Here is a 9,841-nt window from a genome sequence, read left to right as displayed (position 1 = left end):
ACAAACAAAGATATTGCGTCTGCCGATAACTATAAAATAAATATTAAAATTCTCATTCTCTCTCTCTCTCTCTTTAAAAAAAAATTGATAGTCTTTATCTTTTAGAGGCTCTGGGATAAAGCTCAGTTATAGAGCACATACCTATCATGTTTGAGGTTCTTATAAAAGAAAGTCAACCTTTAGAGATGCATTCAAGAACATTCACATATGAAATGATATGGTGTCTAGGATTTATTTCAAAATAATTTGAATAAATAAATGAGAGTATAAATAAATAAAAATATAAAAAGTGAGAATATAAATAAAGATTGGTCATTTATTTATAATTATTGAAATAAAATAATGGTTTCATTGAGGTTCATTATGCTATTATCTCTACTTTTACATATGCTTACATTTTTCCATAATAAAATGTCTTTAAAAGAAAAATCTAGATGGCCACAAACATGAAAATGTCTACTACAAATGAGAAGATCCAACATTGTGTTGTTAGTTGAGGAGCAGACTGAACGAATGGTAGCAGCAGGGTAGCCTGGACACTCGACCCTCACCCATCTGGTTCCTTATGGATTGTTTGCCTCAAGGCTGAACCCTCAGCCCCACTCAAGGGTGCAATGGAAACCCACATCTGGCCCCACCCGGTCTGCATGAAGGCAGAAGGTGACACCCTTAGCAACTGAACGCCAACAAGGCAGCCTGCAGACCCAGAGACCTCCTTAGATTTTGACTATAAAAACTGTCCTGCCTGGCCCCCCTGTCTTACTCGGGCTCTCTCTTGCTTTGCCCTCCCTCCCTCTCTCTCACCCTCTGTCTCTCCCTCTCTCTCACTTTCTCTCTCTCTCTCTCTCTCTCTCTCTCTCTCTCTCTCTCTCTCGTTCTTTGTCTTTTCTCTTTCTCACTGCTGCAGTAAAGATCTCTGTCGCTCTGAGTGTTGTGGTCACTTTGAGTGATTATGTTCAGACTCCCCAAACATGTAACTTGACAGAATTTGCCAGGGAAATTGATAACTGACTCAAAATTTCATGAGGAAGAGTTGACATAAACAAAATTAAAGGGTGAATTTGTACTGCTTTTCTTACTTTACTGAGTTTGTTTTATTGATCTCTTCTATTTGGGAGCTCTTCTGGATGGCTTTCTGTCCCACTCTGTCCCTAAGACAATAGGGAGCAGGCTAGAGGTAGTTGATCTTACAATATTTTAAATGAAACTGAAATCAAAGTTTACTTCCTCATTGTGGATACCTCATGTGACAAGTTCCAATTTCTTTTTAAAGTCAGTTAACTAAAGTCTCCTTGCTACTCTGAAATCTCGGAAGCGATCACATCAATTCAGGAATTCTTTCTATGGGAACACCTGCTGGTTCTATCACGTATGTAGTCTGTTCTTTCCCCACATTTGGTCTTTGAACACTCCCATTTATGATTTTAGCTTGCTCTACCTGCCAGATTTTAAATCTTTGGTTTCAGGAAGTAGACCAAAAACATGTTTCTCAGTCTCTGGTGTTTCTGATTTAAAAGAATCTATTTTTGAAAAGTTAATATTTGCTTGAACATCTAAGCTTGAGGCTAAACCCTAGCTTTCTCTGGGATATATTTGAAGGTTCGTGTGTTTAAAACTCCAACTGTTTTGAATTAAAAAAGAAATGAGAAAGAAAGTAGAATCCAGATTGAGGCAATTAGTCACTGAACTTCTGTTGAAGTTCTTTGAATTAAATATAGTAATGGTGTTTTAAAGAGTACATAATTACTTTCTTTGAAATATAAATTTGATTGTTGAAAAAGTTAAAAAAGGAAAATGCCCTGAGGATTTGAAACCAATAGATGGCAGTTACCTTTTAACTATCTCCAAAGGTTTGGGGCATTTTGTTTATTTACTTATTTAGCTACTGGGGATTGAACCTAGGGGTGCTCAATCACTGAGCCACATTCTCAGTCTTTTTGGGGGGAAGGGATTGAACTCAGGTGCACTTAGCCACTGAGCCACATTCTCAGCCCTATTTTGTATTTTATTTAGAGACAGGGTCTCACTGAGTTGCTTAGCGCCTCGCTATTGGTGAGGCTGGCTTTGAACTCTCGATCCTCCTGCCTCAGTCTCACAAACTGCTGGGATTACAGGGGTGCACCACCGCACCCAGCCACGCCCAGCCTTTTTAATATTTTCTTGAGAGACAGGGTCTCATTAAGTTGCTGAGGTTGGCTTTGAACTCACAATCCTCCTGCCTGACCACTGCACCTGACTTATTTTTTAATTAAATGCATTTTTAACTGTTACATAAAAACATACAATTTTGGGCTGGGATTGTGGCTCAGCAGTAGAGAGATCGCCTAGCATGGGCAGAACCCCGGTTCGATCCTCAGCACCACATAAAAATAAAGGCATTGTGTTGTGTCCATCTACTCCTAAAAAATAAATATTAAAAAATTATTAAAAAACCAAACCATACAATTTGTACATATTAATGGGATATCATCTGATGTTTTGATACATATACACATTGGATTGTGGATATTTAAAGAGAAGTTAAGATGAGCTCAGGTATTCAAAAATTCAGAAGATGAATTGATTTTTTGGAAGGATTTCCCCCACCCTGCTTTCTGGTGCTGGGAATCAAACCAGGGCCTTACACATGCTAGGCAGCTAGGCAGGCACTCCACCACTGAGCTACACACAGAACCCTCAGCCTCTTCTTTTTGTTTTATTTAGGTTTGATTTGGTTCTTTTGTTTTGGGTTCAGGGAATTGAACCCAGGGGTGCTTAAAAGAGCCACATCTTCAGCCCTTTATATTTTATTTAGACAGGGTCTTGCTGAATTGCTTAGGGCCTCACGGGTTGCTGAGTCTGGCTTTGAACTTGTGATCCGCCTACTCAGCCTCCCAAGCTGCTGGGATTACAGGTGTGTGCCATCGCACCCAGCCCTTATCCTCCTCGTTAGCATGATTTTCTGTTTTGGAAAGTAAGAGGAAATTTTCCCTTAGAAAATTAGATTAGATTATTGGCAAATCCTAAAAAGTCCCTTCTTTTTAACCCCTAAGTGGTTTGGTTTACCAGATACTGAGGAATTTCTGAAAATCATTTCTTAAAGTGCTACTAAGTATTGGAAATAATATTTTAGACATAATTCTACACATATTCCTCCTGATTGTGTACTTCAGGAAGTTGCCTGTAGAATTCTGATTTGTAGGAGTGTGTTCCTTTGGTAGACTCTGCATTGCTACTTTCTGTTTTGAAAATACATCATCACAACATATGTAGCTAACAGTGAGGCTTCCCTTAAACAGAATGAAGTGGCTGCTTTATGTGTCCTTGGTGTGCTTCTCTGCAATGGCACAGCTGCATAAAGACCCTGCCCTGGATCACCACTGGCAGCTCTGGAAAAAAACCTACGGCAAACAATACAGACAAAAGGTAGACGGGGTTCTTACTGGAGCAAAATGCTTCCTTTTGAAATTATGTTCTTTACAAACTGTGTTTTCCACAAATATTATGCAATTACTTCTTGCCAGATGCCAGCAGGAGACAAAATGAACTTCCAGTTATTATGGAGTTTATGTTATAGTGGGAGAGATGAGAAATAAGTAAATAAATAAGCAAATGTATGGTATGCTAGATGGTGAGACGTGCAATAGAGAAAAATAAAGCAAGGCATGAGGGATTGGAAGGGCCCTGGGTGGTGGCTGCACTGAGGGGTCTGTGTGTGTTAGGATGGTGAGGGAAGTCCTCATCAATAATGTGATATTTGAGCAGAGAATTGATAGAAGTCAGGAAGCAAGCAAAATAGATAATGTAGTAAAGCTTTCAAGTCAATGGAAAATGAATGCAAAGCTCTAAGGAAGAAGCACATTTGGTACGTTTGAGGAACAAAAAGTCGTAAAAACTGCAATTACCCCATTCCTGGAACTTAGAATTACTAATAACTGTTGTTTCCTAACTCTCACTTCCCACTTTGTACTTTTTGTTTATATTTCAAAGTATACTTGTTGATTGTTTTTAAAATTTTAGCTGCGTTGTTTAGAATAACTAATAACATTTCTAAGTTAGGATAATGTTTATTTGATGTATAGGTTTGTATAATAATCATATTCTTAGTAAGTCATGCATTCTAAGTTCTCTCTTTTTTAAAAAAAAAATTTTGTTTTTTAGTTGTGGTTGGACACAATACCTTTATTTTATTTATTTTTAGGTGGTGCTGAGGAATGAACCCAAGGCCTCACACGTGCTAGGCAAGTGCTCTACCTCTGAGCCACAGCCCAAGCCCTCTAAGTTCTCTATTTATTCATTTATGAAAAGGAACTTCTGTGCGGGGAGATCTGTGAAGGAGACACACAAAGGACAGACACAGACACACAGGGAAGCTGCAGACAGACAGAAGGATGGTAAACAAAAGGGTGTCTATTCCTCTCTGCTGTCGTTTTTTAATAACCCCAAAAATGACTACACTGTAACCGGTATTCCTTTAACCCTGAGTGCTAGCTGGTTGAGAAGGTCCAGGTTAACGCAAACACAGAGCCTCTCTCCTTCGAAGGATGTCACTATGGAAATCAGGTAGTGCACCAGCGGAGTTGTCTTACTAGCTCAGAGGGAGGAGCGGGACACCCCAGGTCTGGGAAGCGGGGTAAACCTGTGCTGTGGCAGCCAGGCGTCCTGTGCCTTTGCAAGGAGCTTCCCAGTCACCAGGTTTTACCTAGCAGCCAGGCACCTGTGACTCTGCACAGAAACTTCCTAGTCACCAAGCATGTAACAGGGACGAAGTTTGTAGATCCCAATCCCAAATACAGAATTCCTACAGCTCCCCTCTTTTGTTTTTTAAAGCCTTTTGGACGAATAATGTCAGTTTCCTTCTTAATGCTGGTGGGGGCAAAAAAATAGCAAAGGTATTGATAACAGCAAGTGCAGCATAACAATTCCAATAGCAATAGACATCCACCTATGAATATTTATTTGACCCAGGTGAAATTGGGCAGCCATGCAGTTAGCCAATCCTACAAGTCTAAACCTCCATCATTTTGTCGGACCTTATTAACAATGTCCCTAAGGGGGTCTAGCTCCTTTGAAATGGAATTAACTGTTATCACTCAAATTAAAGCAACATATATTATTAGACTCCTGACATCCTTTATGATATAACAACAACAGATAATCAATAGCAGCCTGATTGTCAAGAATGGCTTGACAGTGCTGTTTTTGTTCTCATTAAGCATATTAATGGCCAGATAAGTAGGATTAATACTTTTTACCACAGCACAGGCCAGCTTCATAGTGGCTTTATAAGTTCCGACAGTTAGTCCAGGGATACCCACTAAGGAAAATGCCAAAGCATCAAATTCTGCCTTAGAGAGAAGATGTACGGAATCATCACAGTTCTCATTAAGGGGAACAGAACTCTTATGAATATGTTGTGCAGGATGGTGGCCCATTAAATCCTGCAAGGATGGTGAGAACACAGTTAATTTGTTGAGACAACAATGAGTACCATGCGACATTCTTGCAGGTATATAACAATTTTAGCCAAGCAAACCCAGATATTATAATAGGTTCTAGAAGTCCAGAAGTCTGACTATACTAAATTTCCCACAGCTGGGGTACAACAGCAGAAAAACATTATAATAAGGATCAAAACATTTACAGAGTTTTGTGTGAGTTTAGCAAACAAAGCAGTAATTAAGTTTTCCAGAGTACATTTTAACCCCCTTTGAGCCAACAGCTGTTGAGCTGAGGCTGTTAATGATTTTATATCCCCCCAAGTCAGTGAAAGTCTAGCAGCTTGGGATTCTCTTTTGTGTTCCGAATCTGTCCTCCTTTAATGTTTCTTCTCTATCGAGGAGAGTAATCATTGCCCTCTTGTTTGGTGGGACTCTCCTCATCCAGGATCAAACGAAACTTGGGAATCGGGTTGTGAAGTTCCTGCTGTCCATTCACAATCAATAGATCTCATACATGGAGCTGGAGTCCAAGCAGGACCTGTTGGTGTAAGCACAGCAGTCTATCCTTTTCCTGTGTGATCAGAGGCATAGGTCTTGTCATCCTGGGTCTGGAACCCTATATTTTACATAAATTTTTAGTAATGGCTGTTTGGGAATAAAATGTCTATCCAAAGCAGACAACTAATTGTGAGTGTTAACTTTGCATTGCATATTGAGCATATTAACTGTAAATAAAAGAATATTTAAAGCATTATTAATATGAGAGATGCTAGATTGCCCCTTTTTTGTTTTAGTTTTAAAAGGCAAGTTTTAAGAGTACAATGTGCTCATTTAACCAAAGTTTGTCCAGTAGGATTATGAGGAATTTTATGATTTAAAATTATATTACATTGATTACAAAATTGTGCAAAAGCAAAAGATGTGTATGCAGGGGCATTATCCATCTTTAAATGAATAGGCTTGCCCATGGTGGCAAAACAAAGCAATAAATGAGAAATACAAGCAGATACCTAGCTCAAATAAACCCAGAATGGGGATTAATAAAAAGATGAAGAAAGGAGTAAGGATGAAAAGGAGGAAAATGAGTAACATCCATTTGCCAAAGTGCATTAGAATGGAGGCTCTGTGGATTCATAATTTTTTACATAGGGGCCCATAAGAGTACACAGTCAGAACAATTGTTCACTATAGCATGAGCCTGTTGAGAAGAGATGGAAAACATTTTTATTAGTGATCGAACATTTTGATGAAAAAAAATCCATGGGATCTCACAGCACCTGAAAACAAAGGATAAAGGGATTTTATAGCTTCATCTGTGTGAGCGTCACTCTCCATCAAAGGTCTAGAAATCTTGGTGTGGCTGTGTACATAAGTAAGGAAGATGGGAGACATCCGATGCTGTAAAAGAGTTTAAAGGGTTTTAGAGACAGTAAATTGGAATCCAAATGAGGGCATAACACAGCCATGGAAATATGAGGCACAAGCTTAGCTATACATTGAGAATTTGTAATAACATTTAACATAGTAGAAAACAGTTTTAACATCAGGATAATGGTAGCTAACTCAGCTCACTGTGGAGAAATTTGAGGTTGGGTGTAATAGTCAGCCCATTCTCCATTAATAAAAACAGATCTTACTCCTCTATGTTTACTTCCATCTGTATACACCATTATTTCATCTACAAGTGGAACAGCAGAAATTAAGGAAAAGGGATATAATGAAGGAACCTGATATAACAGAGAGAACTGTCCATTATGAAGCATGTGAAAATCAATAGGTGCTAAAAAATCTGTTAATATAACTTGATAATAGTATGAACTGTAAATATTAGAGATATATAAAGTTTTTTTTCATAAGCAAGGTATAAAACATGAATGTCCATGCCTGTTAAGGATAAAATTTTAGTATAATCATCAGCAATTAATTGAGCATACATATCAGTAAAAGACAAAATATTGGGGCTGGGGTTGTGGCTCAGTGGTAGAACTCTCATCTAGCACACATGAGGCACTGGGTTCAATACTCGGCACCACATAAAAATAAAATAAAGGTTATTATGTCCACCTACAACTAAAATATAAAAACATTAACAACAAAAAAAGACAAGGACTGTGGTTTTGGCTCAGTGGTAGCATGCTTGCCTAGCATGCATGAGGCACTGGGTTCAATCCTCAGCGCCACATAAATGTAAAATAAAGATATTGTGTCCACCTACAACTAAAAAAAAAAAAAGATAAAGTATTACAGATAAAATATTTTCAGACAAAATATCTGAAAAATTAGAAAAAATGTAACCATTTTATTATATATAATTTCTTATTAAGAATAGCAAATACTCCTGCAAAAGCATAAGGCTTTCCAACAAGAACTATCAATGATAATGGCACATTAGATACCGGAAGTCAATCCACCATCACTGTCGATAACTTTTCATTAATTCTCTGAAAAGCCTGTTATAAAGAAGGAGTCAAATAAAGGAAGGAGGCAGCATCCTGTTTCTTTAACAACTGGAAACAAAAGGAGAGATCAGCTTGGCACCAACTATAATTTTTAATTTATTTATTTAAGAAACCATACATATGAAGACTAATTCCATTTATGTTAAATTTAATTTACTCATTTTAATTATAATGTAAAAACACAAGAAAAACATGATTAATCGTATTAATCATCCTTTTTCTGTTGAAGAAAAGTTTTTGAAGTAATGGATATTACATTATATCTCAGATATTTTTTGAAATTAAGACTTTATTATTTGGCCACCTAGAAAAACCCATGAGCCATAACCTTAAAGACATCTATATATTTATTTAATTATTTGATTTGAATTATGTTATCTGGATCCATTTAATTCTTTAAATTTAATAGATGAGTACTCATTTGTCTAAGTGTCAATTCAATACCAAGTATATAATATATAGAAATAAGACAGGCCTGTGTAATTGGAAATGTCAGGTATAAAATCCAATAACCATGATGGACATTGAAATCAATGGTTTCATATAGCTAGAATTTTTGTCCCTGATGGTTATCAGACTCATTCCCAACATAACCATGTTTATATCTTCCTAAGATTTAAAGAAATTAAAAAGAAAAGAAATCCTTTGAATGAATTTAAGAGTTAACACCAGAGAAATTGGCCTTTGCATAAAGACAGAATGTTAAAACTTTTATAGTTAGATAAAATAAGACTAATCAGAAAAATCCCATCAGCTTACATAGAATATTTTAAAACTTACATTGTAGTAATATCAACTTTTTAAAATCAGGTCAGAGCATAACTTTAACTCAGACAAGAATCAGTTGGAAGCCTGTGAAATTCTTAAAAAAAAAACAAAAAAAAAAAAACAACTTTTTTTTTGAAAAAAGAAAACTTGCACATTTGAAATTTTTCTGCCTTTTAAAAAATTTTTATTATTGGTTGTTCAAAACATTACATAGTTCTTGACATATCATATTTCATACATTTGATTCAAGTGGGTTATGAACTCTCATTTTTACCCCATATACAGATTGCAGTTTTTCTGCTTTTTTTAATTTTTTTTTTTATTTCTATATGTGCTGCAGCATTAGGGAGGGGGAGGAGCTGGCTAAGAACGCTGGCTAAAAACAGATAAGATAGCCAGCCAAACAGTGTGGATTTAAAAAAAAACACTTTTTTTTTTCTTCTTTTGTATAAAACAGTTTTTTACAATCCTATTAAATCATACAGGGGCTGTAATTCACATTTAAATACAAGGCTAGGAAAGTTAGAAATCCAGCAGAAGTTAAAAAGTAAGGAAAACTGTTGTAACCATTCTTTCTTTTATAAGATTATTTCCTTAGAGCATGATGTTGCAGTTTATAATTTTTCTCGAGAGTTGTTCTTTTCTTTTTTCTTTTAGTTTTAAACCTTGCAAATCTTGTAGTAGTTTCCAAAGATGGTTGAACATAAGCAATGATTTGTTGTGGATTGGAAGGAGCAGAGCATGGTAGCCACAGGGAGATTTTGGATACTTGTTTATTGTTGTTTTCTTTTCCCCAAACTTTCGAGGCCCCATGAGGCCATGAATGAATGGACATTTGTTTATTTTTATTTTCTTTTCCCCAAACCAGGGTGGCCTCTTTTTAAAATTCCAACACGAATACGTACAAATATTCCCCCCTTATCATCATTCTCAGAATAACACAGTAAAACAATTATTTATGTAGCATTTACATTTTTTTAATATTTGTTTTTTTAGTTGTAGTTGGACACAATACCTTTATTTTATGTTTTTATTTTTATGTGGTACTGAGGGTTGAACCCAGGGCCTCGCACATACTAGGCAAGTGCTCTACCTCTGAGACACAACCCCAGCTCCTTTATGAGGCATTATAAGTAATCTAAAGGTGATTTAAGCTGGGTGTGGTTGTGGACACCTGTAATCCCAGCAGCTCAG

General features: G+C 36.7%; 1 protein-coding gene across 2 annotated transcripts in view; it reads left to right on the top strand.

Moving 5' to 3' along the window:
* Positions 1-1,270: 1,270 nt before the first annotated feature.
* The window catches only part of Ctss (cathepsin S), a 28,056-nt gene continuing 19,485 nt past the window's right edge, over positions 1,271-9,841 (top strand). The window contains exons 1-4 of one of the 2 annotated variants that reach the window (XM_076861215.1): positions 1,271-1,369; positions 3,279-3,405; positions 4,181-4,220; positions 5,866-5,966. In XM_076861215.1, the coding sequence (XP_076717330.1) occupies positions 1,344-1,369; positions 3,279-3,405; positions 4,181-4,220; positions 5,866-5,966 (294 nt within the window). In that variant the 5' untranslated portion in view covers positions 1,271-1,343. The remainder of the gene's footprint in view (positions 1,370-3,278; positions 3,406-4,180; positions 4,221-5,865; positions 5,967-9,841) is intronic. The other variant, XM_076861216.1, reaches the window with a different exon arrangement.

The sequence above is a fragment of the Callospermophilus lateralis genome, chromosome 7 (genome assembly GCF_048772815.1).
Source record: "Callospermophilus lateralis isolate mCalLat2 chromosome 7, mCalLat2.hap1, whole genome shotgun sequence".
In the NCBI taxonomy this organism is placed as follows: Eukaryota; Metazoa; Chordata; class Mammalia; order Rodentia; family Sciuridae; genus Callospermophilus; species Callospermophilus lateralis.
The sequence above is the reverse complement of the archived record's forward strand: the minus strand, read 5'-3'. Positions and strand labels throughout refer to the sequence as shown.